General features: G+C 35.6%; 1 protein-coding gene across 2 annotated transcripts in view; it reads left to right on the forward strand.

Annotated features, from left to right (window-relative positions):
- The window catches only part of SLC30A9 (solute carrier family 30 member 9), a 40,054-nt gene extending 20,522 nt beyond the window's left edge, over positions 1 to 19,532 (forward strand). Inside the window, exons 11-18 of one of the 2 annotated variants that reach the window (XM_064449352.1) lie at positions 897 to 1,032; positions 1,447 to 1,486; positions 1,939 to 2,010; positions 2,482 to 2,589; positions 3,808 to 3,973; positions 9,153 to 9,282; positions 11,708 to 11,821; positions 13,306 to 19,532. In XM_064449352.1, the coding sequence (XP_064305422.1) occupies positions 897 to 1,032; positions 1,447 to 1,486; positions 1,939 to 2,010; positions 2,482 to 2,589; positions 3,808 to 3,973; positions 9,153 to 9,282; positions 11,708 to 11,821; positions 13,306 to 13,350 (811 nt within the window). In that variant the 3' untranslated portion in view covers positions 13,351 to 19,532. Of the gene's footprint in view, positions 1 to 896; positions 1,033 to 1,446; positions 1,487 to 1,938; positions 2,011 to 2,481; positions 2,590 to 3,807; positions 3,974 to 5,106; positions 5,132 to 9,152; positions 9,283 to 11,707; positions 11,822 to 13,305 lie in introns of those variants that run through there. The other variant, XM_064449353.1, reaches the window with a different exon arrangement.
- Positions 19,533 to 20,185: the final 653 nt, after the last annotated feature.

Raw genomic sequence — 20,185 nt, forward strand, 5'->3', positions numbered from 1 at the left:
TAATAGTGATATTATTGATAAGTTCTTAAAATTTTATTGAAGTTAGAAGCTATGCTCGCCATATTTTCTTGGTGTTGACCTGCTTTACACTTCACATGTTTGAGCAAGTCATTCATACTGTAAGCACTAGTTCAGAATACGTCTAATTTACAGAATTAATTAAACTTTTCTTCATTAAGAGCATTTGCTTCATTAAGAGTAATTTGAAAAATGTTTTAATCTTGAATTTGTCTAAATATTTGTTGTATCTCCTTCCCCTCTCTCACTTTTTTCCCCTTCTTCCTCAATATAGTCCTTTGTACTCTTGGGTTTTAAATGTTGCTATAGAAATGTACTCTTTGTAGTAGCAGTTAATACCAAAACCAAAGGAATAAAGGTATATTTTTAATATTGCTTTTAGCTATTCCCACTACTCTTAAAAACGGCAAGCGTTGAGTGTCTGCAGTTAGCTGAACTACTTAATGATGTCACAAATTTTACTCCCTTTAAATTAGCATTTTATAAGCAGCCAGTCTACATATTTTAAGGCTAGAGTTTTCATTTAGAAGTAGCAAGTAGAATGTAAGAGTGACATGAACGTTGTTTTGCTTTTTTTACAGTAGTAAAATTGTCAGTCTCTGTGCAAGAGCTAGTACACTTGTGTAAATAACTTGTTTAAAAATGAGTTAGAAAAATATCTATGCTTGATGTCCTTGTGTGTACTAGATATCCTTTTCCAGGTGGCTTGCCTCTTTTTTGCTTCGATTAGGTTGGATTTAGCAGCTTTGTCTTAAATAGATCTGAGCCATACAATGATAATTTAAGACACGTAAAAATGAATGGAAAAAAACTTGTAGATGGGTTTGCAGAGATACAGAATTTTATTTTCCTAAATCACTTTCTTTGTTTTCACCTAGGTATGGTTTCACAAACATGCGCTATATTGCCTCCCTGATTAGTGGGGTGGGCATTTTCATGATGGGTGCAGGACTCTCTTGGTATCATGGGATCATAGGTTTACTCCACCCTCATCCTATAGAATCTCTGCTCTGGGTAAGCTAATTTTGTTTGGTATTATAGCTAACACTGGTGACTTAATAGAAAGTAATGGCACAGTCTGAAATTCACTTCCTGAGTCAGTTTGAATCCCAACACAATTAACTGAAACTATCCTTAATGAGAATGTATTTTAAGAAAAAAATCATGTTAAGCTATGGCTGATCTTACAGCAAAATGAGCTGTTCTTTAAACCCTGCATCTTCCCTTCATGCCTCCCAAGAGGTCCTTCTTTCCTATTTTGCAATATATTGCATAATTCAAATATTGTTGATTGCCTTCTGTTTAGGGACAGCTACATGGCACAGTGGGTAATGAGGTTCTGGAAGGCTGCGTTTGGATAGTCTGTGGTGAAGAATTCTGTACAAATATGCATATAACATAATAATTGAGACTTTTTTTCCCATACAGGCGTACTGCATTTTAGCAGGGTCATTGGTATCTGAAGGAGGTACGGAGTTTCAAGAAATATTTCTATTTAAGTACTCATAATCTCTTAAGAGTACAATGTGAGTAATTACAGTAACGATTGGTTCTTGGTTACACAGTAAAGTTTTGAGCTCTGTTGCAAACACTTGTGTTATAAACAAAAGAAAAAAGTGGGAAAACTTTTTTTTCTTATTGGCCTATATAACAAGCAGTTGAAGAACACATCATTTGGAAAGTATACGTAGAATGCCCTTTTGGTATTAAACTATCAGTGAGTATTAACTGTCCCGATTTGTACGGAGACACGCATGTTGAAAAGAAGGTAAACTTATGCTTTGTCATTATTCAAAGTATCAATAATCAGAGCTTTCTTGATGATCTGTTATGATATGAAGAAAAGTTCCCTCCTTTCAAAATGGAAGCCGATCTTACTGCCTCTAACCATTTTCAGCAACTACTTTGGTGTCGTTTCAGCTACCCTTCTTGTTGCTATAAATGAAATCCGCAGGAGTGCTCGAGCCAAGGGTCTGTCATTTTATCAATATGGTATGTGTTGTTATAGCAATAATGTATGTAGTTTAAACCAGAATCTATTCACCAGTAATTGCATAATGCATAAACATTTTGTCTGTTTTGCCTTTCCCCTTGCTTTATTGATCTGTTTTCTATTCTAGTAACAAATACATCTTAGGTGAATACCTAAATACATTAGGTGAAAACCTGTTGATTTAAGTAACACCACTTAGATACTTCTACTGAACTACTTGCATTTTTCAGAATAAATGTCCCTTTAAATTTTTTCAGACATTTTGGAGAAGCTTCCATAATTGGCACAGGACTTGTTCTGTGTATTTATGAACACTTTCAGAAGTGTGTGTATATGCAAAAATTCAGTTTATACCTATATACTTGTGGAATGTTTCTCTGAAGTTGCTGGTGTTAGTATAATTTGTTAAGTACTGTGGATAATGTGCATAAGCTTTCCAAAGCAATGTAATTTTTTTATTGTATACACAGTTGTGCAGAGTCGTGATCCTAGTACAAATGTAGTGTTACTGGAGGATGCTGCAGCAGTTCTGAGTGTGGCCGTAGCTGCTACCTGTATGGGTCTGACTTCTTTAACAGGTAAAATTCTTTCTCAAACTGAGACAGGCAAGATGGGCGTTTCCTTCTGTGCATGATATGAACATAGAGCATTTAGTTTATATTGGTTGACTTAAATACATCTTTACTCTTTTTCTGATACTTATACTGTGAAAGTTTCTGGAGGTTTATACTGTTCTCTGATCTTATTTCTAGTAGTTTGAGGTGAAAATATTTAAAGTTGGGATTTTTTTTTTGTACGTCTGTTATTGGTGGGGTTAAGCTTGAAAGAGTACATGCAGATGGGTCTCACTTTTGAGCTATTTTGTCATACAAACTAAAGTATGTTTTACTAAAGATAGATTTGTTGTAGTCAGTTATGTAAATCACTTTGTGCTGTGGGGGGATTACATAATCTGAGCTTCCTTATTCAGTGGCATGCACTTCCATGTGCATGTGCGGAGGATTTAAGGAAGCAGTTCTTTCGTTCCTTTTGATTCGTAGTGGTATCAGCGCTATTTTCAGATCACAGCAGCTGCTCCAGAACAGAGTGGCAAATCTAACTCAAGTAGGTAGGGTGATCTGTATGGCAACTGGCTCAAAGTCTGGTTTTGCTGCACAGTTAAGTTTTCTGAAGAGGGAGATTGTTTATTTGTCCTTTTTAAAGTATTTGCTTTGGCTTTCAATTGTTTAAAAAATAAATATGGTAGTTTTTCTTTGTCGCTTCTAATGAGTTAATTGCAGGTTTCATTTTTTTTTTGTATAGAAGTCAGTTTTTTATTCCATCATTTGTTTCCTTCATAAACTTAAAAATGTATTACTGTTTCTACAAATCTCAATATGAATGAATACATGTTTAAAACTTGGAAGTACTGTATTCTAGAAATGGTTAATACTTGCAGATTTTTGAGTTACTGATAAAAGAACTGACTTCTGTGTTGCTACATGTTTTTGGATGTATATAATTTTATATTAGTAAAGGTAAATATATACACAGAAACCCAAATAGCTGACAAGAGCTTACTCATCTATTAGTCCTGCAGGAGACAGGAGTAGCTGAGGGACAGGAGGGACTTGAGACTTTATCTTCATCTTGTTGGAAAGAATTGCCAGTGCATTAAAATACAAAACCAAACCAAACAAAAAAAATCCCACCAAAACCCTCAGAAAACCCCCATGTACTCTTTTCAGTGTGAAATCTGAATGATCTGCTATGTTGTAGAAGTGCTCTGTGAAATTAATTTGACATGTCTCGTTCAGGAAACCCTTATTATGACAGCGTGGGGTCTCTAGGTGTTGGAACTTTGTTAGGAACTGTGTCAGCGTTTCTAATCTACACTAACACTGAAGCCCTGCTGGGACGATCTATTCAGCCTGAACAACTGCAACGACTCACTGAGTTACTGGAAAGTGATCCTGTAGTAAGGTAAGATTCTTTACAGCTCAATCTCTACTAAGAACAACAAAAAGCAAGAAATAACATTTGGAAAAAGATAGTTCAAGCACTTTAAATGAGAAATCTGGTGACATTGTTTATTCTTAGGGTGGATTCTTCTGCATTGAGATTTTAGAATCTTAATTTCTAGTAACTTCTAGTTTAATAAGCGAATACTCATACCTCTCATGTTCCACAGCTGAAATAAAATTGCAAATATGTTGTAACAGTTACATTAATTACAGGAGTTGACAATGACTTAATGAGAGAACCGTTGCAAACTTAAAACTATTTTCAAATGCATGAAATACAAGCACTTAAATGATGCTGTAATGTTGCTTTTATAGTTTATTAGCACTTAAATATTTAAATTCTGTTATTGTTAATATTCAGTGTCTGGAATTCTGTAGCAGTTGGTAGGGAAGTGCTGCAGTAGTATTATGATGTAATAGATTCTGCATATTAGATGCTTACAGAATGAACTCAATGCTAATTTCTCTTTCTTTGAAAATCTGCAATTTGTAGTGAAATGAACTTATAGCTCATAATAATTCTGAAATCTTGTTTAAATGCTTTTTAAGGAGATATTTTAGCTTACTTTAACCCTATTAACCTTGATTTAGAAGAAAAAGCATTTTTGTTAATCTTTATTCAGGAATAAATTTCTTTGTAAATCAGATGGAATATTTTAGTGCCTTTTTAAAAAAAATTTGTAGTCATTACTGAGCTCTGGAGGGGAGAAAAACCAAGCCCATTAGTTAACACCAGAATACTTGAAAGAAACTAAGTGCTGCATTGTCTCAGTTGCAAGCAACAGGTCTGAACGATATGCCCTTCATTTCAGAAGCTGAACAAGATTCCTATTTTGGAATAGAGCTCTGTTAGAATTTTCACATGTCAGTAACTAAACTCTGTTAAAGTGTTTGTTGTGGCCCTGGATTAGTCTGAATGGCGGAGCATGTGTCAACAGTGCTGTGTTAGAGTAGGTGAGTTCATGTGATTATTTGTACACATCTGCTGTAGTTCCTTTTTCCAAAGTGCATGGGTGGCTTTTGCTTCTCTTGGGCTGGAATCATAAAACTTCTATCTCAAGCACCATTTTATATTATATTCCATTTTTATAGATGGCTGTAACCTTTCAACAGAGCAGACAGTTCATCTCCTTCTTGATCTAGACATTTCTGTAAAACAAGAAGTATCTTTATTTTTAAAAAAGCACAAAGGATAAAGTGAAGACTTGGTAAGAAACTGTGTTTCTCTTAACATTAGAAGCTAGAACATATTTAGGTACTTCTCATAACACTGTTTGCTAGACCTTCTGTATGCACTTGGTCTTGAGTGATGTCTTTCTGAGATCCGTTACATTTTTCTCCTTTGATATCTTCTAGCGCACAATTTGTCTTTGACCAGGTTCTTCTCATAACAAGCCTAATATCTTGAGCTTGGTAAACTTGCATCTTCTAAGAAGGCACCTGGTCTTGATCTAAGAATTCTTTTGAGATGTAAACTTGTATTACCCTTGCTTGTAACTAGACTTCCCTTGCTCTTTCCAGGAGGGTTTGCAATCTTTATTTTCAGATGTGTTTTGACAAATATGGAGATATATTAGGGAATAATTTAGTATTCATCAGAAGTTATTTTAGATCCAAATTGACCAAACGATTCAGAGGGTCTGATTTTCGTTCCCCCTGCCCCCATCACACCACCACCACTTAATTATTATTCTAGCAGTAGCTTGCCTGAACGTCGTGTTCTGCTGCTAACGATAAAATATTTGATTTATCAGACAATAGTAACGGCTGTACTAAAAGAAATAATCTGTGCTGTTGATCTCTTTTTCAGCTAAGTCTTGATTTATTTATTTATTTAATAGGGTTGTTTGACAAGACCTACATCCCCTAAAATCTTAATGACTGGAATTAATGCTCTTAATATATAATTTCCCCCCCCCCCACACCTTTTCCACTATTTTACCTTGGGTTGTCAGGTGAAGTTGTGTTTAGTTAAACAGATTGCTGCATTTGCTGTTTTTAAGTTTTGGCACAGTGTTGTTAATCTGCTCTTTTTTAATTCTCATCTGTATTCCAGGATGAAAAAATAATTGGCCTTCACAGTTATTCTTAGTTCTTTTTACTCTTGAATGCAAGTTATGTAGCCTGCTGAACTAGCAGCATTTTTTCCTTTTAGATGTCCAGTCTGCTTCTCTGCTACTAATAGGGAAATGCTTTGTTGTACTAATACATTATTTTGCCTTTTTAGATCAAGAAAACAATGATTATTGCATGTTTCTGCCTATTCTGTATCATCAGTAACAATTTTGCCATTTCCATCTAGTAGCAGGCTTGTTTCCATGTTATCCTTTGTTTTGCTAAGCTTAAAAATGTTGGCTTGTACCACACACAATACCTTTTTTTTTTAATGCTTCTCCTATCGGTGTTCTGGGCTTCATAATTTCTCTTTTAGGCTCATGGCTATTTATTTCCCCTTCCTTTTAATTTTGCTTGGTAATTTCTAGTTGTAGCCCTTATTTCATTTGTGATCCAAAATGGGCTTTCAGTCAGAGTTGTTCTCAGATGGAAAATTATTTGATTTCATTTTTTGCTATACAAACATTCCATTCTTAACTCTGATTCACACCTTTGGTGCCTAAATCTTTCTTGTGTTCAGCTTAACTGAAGTGTAGGAGATTAGGCTTTCAGAACTGTGAAATAAAATATATGATGTGGTACAGACTATCCTGATTCTGTTCTTACGAAATGTAATCACGGATCCCTAGGCATAAGCTATTCTTGGTGACAGTTTCATCTTTAATTTTTACTTCATTGTAACAGCTGTTGGGTAATTGTGCTACTGTTGTGCTGGAAAACCTGTCATTCTGGTTTGAGGGGGAGGGTGGGGAAGTATTATGACTAATGGCTAAAAACCAATAACTTGATGGCCTCTGACAGTTTGTTTTTTTTTTTTTTAATGTGAAACTTGCTCTTTTCCCTAGTCTGAATTGAAGGTGTCTACTAGCCATCCAGAAGCTTCCATAGGCAAGCTTTGTAGCTTAAGTTTTAGCATACAAATTTGTATTTTCGAATTATTAGTATTTTTCTCCTCCTGACTCACTGTCTTATCTTTTCTGGACAGATTATAAGCAGTAAGGTAGACTTCTTTTTTTTTTTGTTTTCTTCACGTTTACAGAATATGCATCAATCCACTGAAATTTATCAGGTTACTGCTTAATGAGAATCTCAAATATCTGTTGTTACCTTCTTGCTTGGTTCTGATAGGCACTTGATATATCTTCAATATTTTTGAATCACATGGATTCAAATTCTCTTCAATAACCCTCACTGAACCACATCCATTATCTTAAATACCCTCTTGTGTGAGGAGGTAGTTTGATGATGGTTAATTTTCTCCAGTTAATACTGTTTTGATTTGGTAGCTTCCCACGGAATAGCTGTGTAAATTTGATTGGAGCTGGAAATCCTTCATTGCTACCAGTAAGCTGATAGTTCTTTTAATCTGCTTAAATGTTTATTGAGATGTAAGTTTTTGGTGTCCCTATATTTGGGTCATGTTCTATTTAGGTTTTTTTAAATGTGCTTACCCCTCTTCCACCCCAAGTATTACAAGAAATATTCCATAAACATTTTCTGTGACTGTTCATCTTAAATTTCTGCCTCCTGTTCTTTGTCAGCTGTTCACTCTAGCAGGCCACTTCCAAAATATATGCCTTCCACTTTCTTCTTGCCCTGCCTGTGTAGTTAGTCCTGATTTATAAACATTCAGATGAGAAGAAACATTTCTAGTTGGGGAGAGTAAATTTGCTTAAGACAAAGGGCATGCTAAATTTAAAGATGCTGTGGAATTGCACAACTTGGTAAAATGAAGGCGGGGGGGGCAAGTTTAGTATTTTCCATCAAGTGAGCTTTATTGCTGAATGTAAATTTTGTGTTAGAACTTCAAAAATTGTCAAGATTGCATTTTTCTGTTAGTAGAACCAAAGTCTTAGGAATATTTTATAGTTGATCTCAGATACTTGTTTTGCTTTGGAAATGTTAGGAGAAAGAATTTTAAAAATTTGAAACTTCTGTGATTTATGTTCCATGTCTCCACTTTTTTCTGGCCTTGGTGGGAGAATGTGGAAACTTACTCTGCAGTGACAATCTTTAATTCTACTTGGCTTTAAAGATAAACTAAGTTTGTGTTAATCTAAATAGAAAAAACCCTAGAGTATTTTGTTTTATGATTTTATTTTCTACTTATTCCACTGTTGAAATGCTCCACAATATGCCTGGGTCCTGAGTTTGCTTCATTTCTTATTATCCCTTAAAAATAGAGGGCATTTTGTTTCTTACCTACATTCATATATCATGGAGCTTAACAAACTGGAACAAAACTATGCTATAGAAAACCAGAAGTTTTCAAAGGACCAAAATCTAAACAGATTGCAACGTTCATGTTCTAGTATCTATCAGGGACCTTTAAATAAATATACATTTTCAGCATTTACAAACAGCTGTATTAGTTGTGATAAATAATTCAGTACAATAAAAAATTAGTTCTAAACACAATATCCATAACTTTTTCTTACATAAAATATATCTTTGAATAGAAAATTCTCCAAAAGGTCACGCCTTTACAAATGGTAGTTATCTAGGAACGGACACTTCTCTAATTGCAGTGTGTGCTTTCAGTAATTGACAATTGATTATTGTTCCTTACCTCAGAATTGAATGTACTTAAAGATCGTTAAACAGTGTCATGTATATGCATATGTGCAAAAACTTTTGTGCAATAGCAAAAAACTTGAACTTGTAAGTTCATCTCGGAATAGGGAAGTTTTCACTATCTATTGTGGGATGGGGTTTTTTTTTCATACTCTCAGTCTAGTTCTAAATCTGCGAATCTTCTTGTAGTCTGTCTTTTATTACAGCAAGGCATTTATAGATATGTTGGTGTAGCAGAGACCTGTGGAAGCGGTGTAACCGGCTGAATATAAATCAGTGTTTAATGGGAGTGTGTGGTGGCAAAATGAGGATATGTTAGTCAAAGGCAGTGGCCTTTTAAAATTACAGCATCATTTTACTGTGACAATATTGTTAACATCAGGAGTCAAACTAGCTAGTTGTTTGTTTTTATGTTGTTCTACATTTTCTTTAAAAATTATGTGTTTCAGAGCAATTCATGATGTTAAAGCCACAGACATGGGAATGAGCAAAGTGAGATTCAAGGCAGAAGTAGACTTTGATGGACGGGTTGTTACTCGTTCTTACCTGGAAAAACAGGACATTGAACAGCTGCTACAAGTATGTTTAAAAAAAATGGTTTTGTAACTTCCTGTACTTGATATTTACTTTCCAATTTTAAGTATGTCTAAAACTAAGATGTTCCGGTAGGTGAGTTATATTTCACTTCTTCACTTTGAAGGACTGCAGGTTTTTTTACTTTGTATTAGTATATTAAATATCTGTACATGGAATCATATTATGTGCCGCTGAAATAGAGCCACTTCTGGGCTGAGTAGGGCCTGGGTAGGGGGAGGGCAGACTTTTTAAACTCATTTTTTTTGCTAGAAAATGCAGATTTTTCCAAAATAATTTTGATGAGAACTTAATTCTTCCAATAATTTTTTTATTGAATTATAAGATCTCCAGTTAAAACTGGAAGCCTGTCACCTGAGAATAAGCATCTGTGTTGGCAGAGCCATTCTCCTTGGCTGCTGAAAATGCAGTGTTACAATTTACAGATCCTGCCATTCAGACTGGGCTTGAATATGGCTTGCTTGCATCACATGACTTAGCATTTCGACTACATTTAACAATTAACCACCCTTAAGTGCTGTCTCTGATTTTAGTGTCATTCAGAGTAGCTTTTTTAAATCTCTCATTTCAATATAGAAATGCAACTGCTTTGAACTGGTTTCTACATGGCAAAGCTATGAAGTAAAGAATATTATATCTAAATCACAGTGAGAGTTTCAAGTGGGCAGAATATTTTGCTTGCTTACTCGTTTTCACCAGTAACTTGTAGGTACACAAGCAAATGTATATAAGCAAGATTTTTTCCTTTGCTATCCTTTCAAAACGAAAAGTAGATGTCAGATGTCTGCATTTTGTCTTTCTGTTAAACACGACTTAACTGAGTTTACATTTAAATTACTGCAATTTTTTTAAACTGTTAGTCAGTGTCCCAATTTTTAAAAAGTACCGCCCTTTAATGTCAAAATAAGAATGTATATATATTTTATATATACAGTGCAATAAGTGATCATGTATTGGATTTCAATTTCATATGTTTCTGAGAGAAAGAGTGCCATCAGCTTTGAGCAACTGAGGCACTGCAGGTTTGCTTGGTTTTGTATTGCCAAGTCGCAGTTCCTTTGCTGTTGCAGCTGTTTAGCATGCTACTTTTCAAAGGCTTTGTTAGCTTTTGTTCTTAACCCACTGTTCCCTTTGGTGATTGCATACAACCGTCCCTGGTTCTTCCAACTAGTCTTGGTGTGAAAGTTCTTTCTGATTGTTTCTAGGTTGGCAACTGTTTCTTACACAGGTCATTGTAGTTTCATGTAGTAACCTCGTGTCAGCCGCAAAACTATTGCTGAAGGATAGCCGCTTTGAGCAGGACTCAGCCACCCAAAGTCAAGGGCAGACATAGTACTTGCCTTTTGATGTATAGTTGTTCAAATAACTAGGTCATTCAACTAGCATTGCTATCAACATTACTCTTTCTAAAGTTGTGAAATATTTGCTGAAGTGCTGTCATTCAGATTAATCTCATTTCTTTTCTGTGTTAGACTTGCTGTGATCGTAGTCATAAGTTATTGTGGTTGGGATATCTTTTAAGCTCACTCAATTATGTTATTCCTCTTCAGCTTTAGAGTAAGGAGGAGGAAGGAAATGGATGTTGTGTTGTAGCTGTATACACAAGAAGAATTAGCTATTTAATAACTACTCTGTCTGTTAGCAATAATCTATTTGTCCTAAACATAATGCAGCTGTATTGCATAAACTATGGCTGAGATACTACAGGGCAAATGACTTCTGGCCAATTTGGTGTGAGACTTCTATGGAAAGAGTTTGATAATGATGTAATAAGGGCTTTGGTGCTTCTGATGTCTGTGGTTTTTTTGGAGGGAGGAGCATAGCATCCTGTCGTCTTTAACCTCATTCCTTCAGGCTTGTATCCTGTGGGTCTCCCTAGTCCGAGTTCCTATCCACTGTCTTTTGAGTTTTTTGATATAATAGAGGAGCTGTATTTCAGCAGCATTCATAGTAATCCTTGTGGATTTTCAGATGAGTCGGTAATGTAATGCCCAGTAGTGTAGTGGAATAGCAAGAATGTATGAAAATGAGGAAAGAATACACAGGGGTACCCTTCTCTGCGTTGCTGTGAGCAAGGAATACCCTAGAAACTTCTGGAAAATGAATGAAATTCTCTAAACCTATTTGGAAAATAAAGGAAGAGTTCCGTTAAAGATAGAACATTTCACATCAAGTGCAGGTGTAATGGTAAGCCAGCTGTTATCATTGAATAGATGCTACTCTTCTGTGTCTTTGAGGTTTAAGAACAGATGACATTTTGAAAGGAAGTGGCAAAAGCTGAAAAGTGTTTGGTGTGATTTTTCCCCCCCACCCTTCCTCCCTACCCTTGAAATATGTCAGGACCTTCTGTAGTGTTATTCCTTTCTTTTCTTTCCCTCATCTCAACTTCTTAAATTTGATTTCTTCCTAGGAAATTCAACAAGTGAAAACTCTTGAAGAATTAGAAGCCTTCATGCTTAAACATGGTGAGAATATCATCGACACATTGGGGGCTGAAGTAGACAGACTTGAGAAGGACCTAAAGGTAAAATTTAGCTGCTTATTAGGGTGTGCCTACTCTGTGATATATTTTAAACAATATCGCTGCATCTACTCTTTGAGATTTTGTTTGTAAATATGGGAGAGGGGAAGAGGTTGATAATGCAAATTTTCTTGCTGTGGTATCATTAAGTTAAGTGCTAACCAGCAGCAAGCCCTTTGCCATTGATCTATTTGTTATGTATTTTTTGTACAATTCTATACCACTGTAGAACAATATTTTCATGAAATGAGACCTGATTGTGTCTTTGTTACTGTATTCTCAGCATGTCAGGTTATTTACAGGCTGTTGAATTCCATTTTGGTTGTAAATAAGCAAGTTTCAATTTTATTTATTTTTAAATCTGGTACTTAGCATTGTATCAAATATATCAGTGTGTGATGAGAGCTTTACCCAACATTTTTTGCAATATAGTGTTTACTGCTTTTATAAGCCTGTCATAACTTTCTTATTACTTTTTTTTCATTCTGTGATTTAAGTATCCTTTGGTTGTTGCAACAAAGGATTGTTTCAATTTTTAATTTTATAATTATGTTGTGGCTGTTAATCTTACCTTTCCTGGCATGAATACAGAACTACAAATATACTGACTGCCATACACATACAGCCCTGTCATGACTGCCTTTTGTAGTCATTACGAGACAGTGCTCGAGAGCATGTCTGGCCTTGCTTATTACATTTGATAAACATTCTAGTTTTAGTTTCTATCCCTAGAGTGGTGCTGTTTAAAAATCAAAACATTATTTTTTAATTTAATTGCACTAGCAGATCCAGTTCTTCATGTTTTTTGAGGAGTAGGATCATAACTAATTATTCTATAAACATGAATACTGTTTTTTGGTGTAGGCAGGGATTTGAGTGATTGTGTTGCTGTTGAATACGCTTTACTAAATATGCTAGTCAGATTCACGTGCTGGATGACTTTGAAGTCAGTGACTTTCAGTAAAGATGTCATGGATTATGCAATCCATGTAATGACGATAACTTATTTCTACAATATCAGAAAATGCATATGTCTTAATAGAAACGGTATTTTGAATCTTTATAAATAGCTTAAATTATTATTTCAGCAATCTTATCCGTTATTCAGGAAAGTATCTGTTAAAACTTTCTTAGTGAGAGATATATAAAACAGTCCAAATAAAAAATACATAAACACTGTCTTAAAATCAAGAGAGCTGGTTCATACTTTATAAAACAGAAGAACTAATTTATCTGTGATGCTGAGAAGTATTTGTCAAATAAAAAGATAAGTTAGCCCTCAAAAAACTGCTTTTAGCATAGGCAGTTTGTTGAAGCTACTCCTCATTTTAAAATAGTCCCTATGTTAAAATAGTCCTTATATTACCAGAAAAGGGGATTTGTTATCCAGTTGCAAACATTATGCCAGAAATACCTTATTTGTATCCATGTGCAAAAATGTGTGTTTGAATATTTTCAATATTTTTTTTTTTTTTTTTTAATTTCAGCAACGAAATCCTGATGTCCGTCATGTGGATCTGGAGATACTATAGACTTTGTAGAAGAAATCTTCAGGTTGCTACCGTTTTGGAAAGAAGTCACGTAAAGGGCTGGAAAGCTTCTGAAGTTGCAGTGACCTCAGCACCATACCTCGCTTACTTTTGCTGTAGGCTGCCTGGACTGTTAGCACTGCTTCTGTTTCTGGAAGAGCGCTAGACTTGCAGACAAAAATTTCCATGGCAAAATCAGTTTTAAAAAGCTACTTGACTTAAAGTCCACAGGAGTCTGTCAGAGTATATTTACTGCATTTCAGAACTTAAGACTTGAGGTTTGCCTGAAAATACACAACACACTTAGTTTTTCCATTTGTGTCCCTTTGCGGTCAGTTTGCACTTCTTTAGTTTCTTTCAAGATATCATTAAAGGTTCTTGGGAGATATTAAGATTAGCTAGGAAGAGTTTGTTCCAGTGGAACCTGCCAACCTTAAACTAATTGTAGTATTTCAACTGCGTGATTTTTCCAGTTTTTCTTTTCTATGAGATAAATTCTTTCAAACAGGCGCTGGCCTTCTCTCAAGTACCGTGACCTGGAACCCTGCTTTTTGCCACTGTTGTGATTACCAGCCACACTTCAGAAAAATAAGGTTTTTTTCCTCAGTGGAGTCAGCTGTGTGTGATTAGCCAGAGTATGTTAAGTTACTGTGAAGAAATTAGTGTGTAGAGATTTCAGTGAACTTCCTCTGTTTCCCCCCTGCCCCCCCACCTTTGACACTTGTTCTCATTTTTGTAAGTATCTTCAGATGTAATCTGGGAGATATTTATGGTAGTGCTTATTAAAAGTTACCTGGCATTTTTGGCTTTCTATACTTTTCATAGGCTGTATTGGCAGATATGGTTTTTGCTAGAAGGTATAAGAGGTGCAGTTGGAAGTTAAAATAGTAAACATGTATTAGAACTATTTATAATTAAAAAATGGATACATTGTATTTTTAATTTATTTACCACTAGATGTTATCTGTTATCTGAATTCTAAACAGCTTGCTTTGGGTTTTTTTACGAGTTGACCTTCCTTGTTCAGTAAAGAGAAGTAATTTCTATCAGTTGTCCTCAACAATCCTGAGATAAGTGCTTAGAGTTTGTAATTTTGAAATGTGCGGTTCTAGCACTGTATATAATCAGCCTCAAGGCGTTCTGCAATAGGCACCCAAGTTGTACCAGATTCTTTGAGACCCAGTCTTTATTAATAAGGCTATGAGTACTGATTATGCAAGTCAAAATATAAGCGAAATAACTCCGTATAAATAACTCTGAGGAGAATCCTTTATGCACTTTAACATATTTCAGTAAAATGAGAATAGCTCATGGGTGAGAGGTGGTAATAAGACCCTTCTAGTGACTCAGTTGCTGAGTAATGACTGACTTGCTGAAAGAAGAAACGCTGATGTGAAACACAAGTCTTCAAAGATCAATGTAAGATGAAATTGTAAGCATTGCAGCAAATAATAATTGTAGAGACCAACATGTCCAGATTTAACTAAAAGCTTTTTAGAATGCTTTTTTTCATACTAAGTGTCACTTACCAGTGAATTATGAGAATTTATAAAATAGCATCCCTTTTGACAACTGCAGAGCACTTTGCATGCTGGTCATTTTGAGTAGAAAAACATTCCAGAGTTCAGTTACAGGTGGGACTTCACATACAGTAATTGAGGGTACCCTTGTCAGTAATCCCTGTTCACCGGTGGCTTCTTTATAGCACATTAGCTTATTATGGCTAATCCAAAAGAAGGCTCACTTTATCTGGTTTTTGCCCGTTGTAGAACTAGTTAGTATGTTTAAGCCTGATAATTTGAAATGCAATTTGAAGGTAATTTGGAACTGTATCAAGTAAATAAGGCATATCTTAGCCCATTACCTTTCTCCTCGCCCTTCCATGTAAACTTCATCTCATCTCAGCATGCACTCTGCTGATGTTAGTCTTACTCATGAAGAGCACTGGAATCTGATGATGCATAACCTCTTTCCTTCTTCCTAGAATATTTATATGCATTTTGAATTTGAATAAACACTTTAATAAGCCTGTTATTGCGGAAATCTTAAAAATCCAAAAAGAAGTAAAACTGGGAAAATGTTCTTACTGGGGAGGTTAGTGGAGACAGCCAGTGTGATCTCAGTGGTTTGTATGCTGGAGTTACTGATGAATGAGTAGTTAGTATGCACTTTGCAGGGCAGAAGTTTCACTGAGAGGTTAGTAAATGTTATCTCCATACTGAAGCGTTCCTGTATCTTGTTTAAGAGGAGGCATGAGCTTATATTCCTACAGGGCATCTGCTCCAAAAGCCAATTAAAATGTTTCTTATGCATTGAGATGTAACTCGGATGAATTCTGATCTTAATTTCCTTATCTCAGTCAGAAACACACCCATCCACACACCTTTTGTTTGTATTCCAAGATAAAATACAGTTCCTTTTCTCCCAGTTATGTTAATGATTACAGCATCACAATATGTCAAATTTAAGAAGCCAGAACTTAAATGGTTTGGGGTACATAAGTTGCATAGTTTGAGGGCCCAGTTCCATTTTTGAAAATGACCTGGATGGTGATACACCACAAAAAGGCAGGCAGACTGGTTTTGGCAGTACCTTCCTTCTAAGTTTACATGTCTCGCAGTTGGATGAAAATAGCGACTCATTGAGCCTGTCAGGTTGGAAAGGAAAAGTAATTCCAAGCTGTTACATTTTAATATATATTATAATTTGCAGATTAATGGTTTTGACACTTTTAATGCCTTTTTTTCCTTAACTCTCTTTATGGTCTAAAACTTGAGGTGATATGGGTCCAGTACTTAGTTTACTTTTGGTTTAGTGTTTTTGGGGAAAATATTTAGCTAATACATTTACATGATAGCATCCTCAGAATTAAAGAAAACTTGCAAAGTGTGGAGGAGTGGATTTTTTTCTTTATCACAAATGCAGTTACATAGTTTCTTTTAGATTGATTTTAAGGAAAAGCAGCAAGGATTTAGCTAACAATAAAGTTATATTCTAGGAATTTTTGCAATTAAGGTGTGGTCTCTTAAAATAATTTATTTTTGCAGACTTGCCTAGCAGGTTCTATTTTTTCAAATTGTGTTCCAAGCACTGCTGCCCTCTGCTTTGTGAAAGATTGCTTACATGTTGCACAATGTCTCATAATTCTGTAAAACTTGTGATGTTTGAAAAAATTGTCTTAGTGTTCCAATATATTGAGTGACCTTAATGTATTTCAAGTCAAAGTTGGCTGGACACTAATAATACATGTTTGCCTGTAGAATTTGTTTTTCTATAAAGGATAAAATGCTGAAGTGTCTCCTTTATATGCTGTGGAATTTAGTATCTGACGTGGTCCCCCTCTACCCCTCCAATTTCTAGAGCATTAGGCATATTGTAGTAGTAAATACTTTAGGGGACTACTGTATTACAGGGACTGGTTGCTGGGCGTTCTGGTCTAGAAGTAGTAGGGACTTAGGGTACAGGAGAACGTATTTTTTCAAGGGCAAGGTGCGTCCTTTATCCTCTGTGACTCACACTCAAGCTGAAGGTTTTGTAGCCTCTGCTTTTCTCCTTCCTTGAATTCCCACACAGATTTTATTATTTTTCTAATAACTCTTACTTTTAGAGGAGGAAGCCATTATGAGCATCTTATGTTTTTAATAGCCAAGCTAGATGCTACTCTTGGTCTCTGGGTTTTGTACTGTACTTCTTGTTCACTGATAGCTGACAACAGTGATTGCTGTTTTGAAAGCCACAGATTGTGTTAGCCGAAACTACCAGAGTTTTCGGATTCTGGCAGGTGCATTTTTTTCAGCTATATCCGGAGACTCAGGTTTTTATTGAGATTTTCACTGGCCCCCCTTTGATAAGGGGGAGTACGGGGAAGAATTTTAGATGTGTTTTGTCTAGGTAATACACTGATTGCAATTCTGTGTTCTTATTTATTATAATTTTTAGCTGACTTATCTTTTTTCCATAACAAAGGAAAAATTATGCATTATGGAAGTGTGTCTACTAATGACAAGTGCATCAGGTGCAGGCTTCCTGCAAAGAGTTTTTAGGCTTTTGTGTATTGGAAGTGTGGCAATTTTTGAAAATTCTCAATTAAGTAATCCTTTTTCTAAAGTTGATTTAGATGTATTTCTTACAAAAGAATCCACAGAAGCATATTGTTTGATTTGAAAGAAAAGTATTTTGCGTTACGGTCATATGTTCCTAAGGCATTTTGTCTTGGTAGAATAGAACAATTGATTAATATTGATTGCTTCTGTTCTTATTGTTAGCTCTGAATAGAGAGGACAACTAACATCTCTTTTGCAGTTTACCTGCTTAATGTATATGAGAAGTCAAGGTGTACCAAAAAGATGTGTGGGTTTTTTTTGTAGAGGGGTTGCGTAGCTTAAATAAGTAATTTTTCCTTTCTTGTTGGTGAGACACAAATAATTAAGATCAAAAGTAGCCTATATCTTTATTACATATAAAAAGAAATAGGAATCCAGGATTTAAAGCACAACAGTCCAATTTTTGAAATGCATGCCCTTTGAGGAAAATAAAATGTGCCAGGAGCTCTAAGTGGTTGTATGGACTATAGAAACTGCAGTCAATCAGGCTTTGCTGAAGCAGAAGAAAAGAAACTAAAACAAAGAGTGTAGTAAAAAGAAAAGAATACAAGGAAGGAAAAAAAAACCCTAAGGTCTTGAGCACGTGGGAATAGGAAAAGATGAACACAATCTAGAAAATGTGGCCAGAAATAAGAAATGATGATTGGAGAGGAAAAGAACAATAAGAAATGATACTTGATCAGAATGCATAAAACTATGTAGTATGACATTCTCTTTCTTTTAGCAATATTCAGATAGGTGGGTGATTCCTCCCTCCCACCCAGAGCAAATACTCTTTTTTTTTTTCTGTAATAAAAGCCAGTGTCTCTGTTTAACTGTTTCCTGATATGGTGTTCAGTCTTGCAGGTATAAACCTATTTGCCCTCTGAAAACTTAGTCTTTTTGCTGAGGGTGATAGAGCTTTGGTGGTGAGGTATGTATTTGGTGAGTGGAGGGTGAGTAACTTTAATTGTGGAAATGGGAGCTGGAGTGAATTAAAGAGAAAATGAATTTATTCTTTCAGTCAGAAAATGATTGAAGCACCATACTGAAGATGTAGGGAAAAAAAAAAGGTGCAGTGTTCTAAGGTCTACAGAATTCTTGCAGTGAACTGTAATCTTTGGCGAATATGTTAGTCCGTATTTTTCAAGTTGCTTAAATGTCTGTGGATGAGCAAGATTTCTAGTTAAATCATCACATTCTGAAAAGGAGTTAAAGAAAACATTCAAAATGTTATGTGAAAAGGGTGTATGCTTTTTAAATACCACAGACAGATACTATAACAGATTATAGTAGGTAGACAGAAGATTTTCATTCTATCGTATATTACATGAGGCTCCTGAGGACAATTTCTTTTTTCTGTGCAAATCAAAGCCACCAGTTAAAATAAACAGTCTTGGTTACTTTCTCGAAGCTTTACACTAACAGTAGGCCTGGTCAAATTTTCGTATTGTCAGCGTTCCTAGTGCTGTTACGGGGAGAAGGTGTCTGTTGAAAGTAGTGCAATACAGTTCCACACTCGAGGGTATGTTTGATTTTTGTAATCTAAATTTAGCTGTCTTTAAAACTTTTGAGGTTGTGATCAGCTGCTTCAAAGCTGATGACAGAAGAAAAACAAATATGCAATGTTGTATAAATGATGTAATATAAAGGATATTTTTTTCTGTAAGTTGCTCCTCAAATTAAAGATGCTGAAGAACTATGTGGGAAGAAGCATTTGAAAAGTGCCTAAAGCATTTGGAAAGCATTTTGGCTGTTGCCAAAATGGTATTAAATGTGACGGTTAACAGTGAGGATTTTCACTGGTGGTAGAACTTTCAAGGGCAATCTCAAAGCTGAAACATGTTTTTCCATGCAGCCTTTTAATCAAATGTAATTCCCTTGCCCCCTCCCCTGCCATGCTTTTTGGTGTATTGGCTTTTTCGTTCTGTCTCTTCATATACTTCACATTAGTATGGGGAAGTCATTTTGATTTGCGAGGTGCAGACTTTTAAACATTTCTCTGCATATATTCTTTCTTTTGTAATTATACTTGAATTCAGTACATCCTGTAAAATGTCTGGAAGCTGTAATTATTCAGTAAAATGTTACATAGCTGGTAAAGGTTGTGTTCTGTTAATTCAAGCGATTTTATATGTATTGTGAAGGTAAGCATTAACACTGGCTTCAGGCAGTTGATGATTTGCTACGTTTCTGAATTCAAAATGCATATAACAGTATTTTATGGATGCAAAACAAAGGTTATATCCATCTATTTGTACTAGTTATTCAATTTGCCTTTGTGATGTTGACAGTACACCCTCTGTTAAATAGCACGCACTCGGTACGTGAGCAACCTGCCTAGAATAGCCAAGCTGTATTTATTAGTACTCTGTACTTCACTGGCAGCTGTGCCTTTCATCCTATTCGCCCCCAGAGTGCGCGGTTCCTTCCCCAGTGCACAGTAAGCTCTGTCTGCCTGGCCCAGAGGCCCCACTGGCACTGTCTCCAGTTTGGACTACCAGTCCTGATCCAGATCTAAGGATGACGTGAAGAAAAGGTAGTAAGATGGATGGATTGCACGTCTGTGTATAGTCAAGGGTATAGAGAATTACTTGAAGAGGTTGGGTTTACGTATCAGACTTCCCTAACCGTAGCTTGCCAATCCCAGCAAAGCTGTCCAAGCCTCTTAAGAAAAAGCTGGGTATCATTCACTTGAAATTAGGCAGCTTAGAAAGGATTTAACATACAGTCTGGTTCATTAAAGTGCCACTTCT

The sequence above is a fragment of the Phalacrocorax carbo genome, chromosome 4, assembly GCF_963921805.1.
Source record: "Phalacrocorax carbo chromosome 4, bPhaCar2.1, whole genome shotgun sequence".
In the NCBI taxonomy this organism is placed as follows: domain Eukaryota; kingdom Metazoa; phylum Chordata; class Aves; order Suliformes; family Phalacrocoracidae; genus Phalacrocorax; species Phalacrocorax carbo.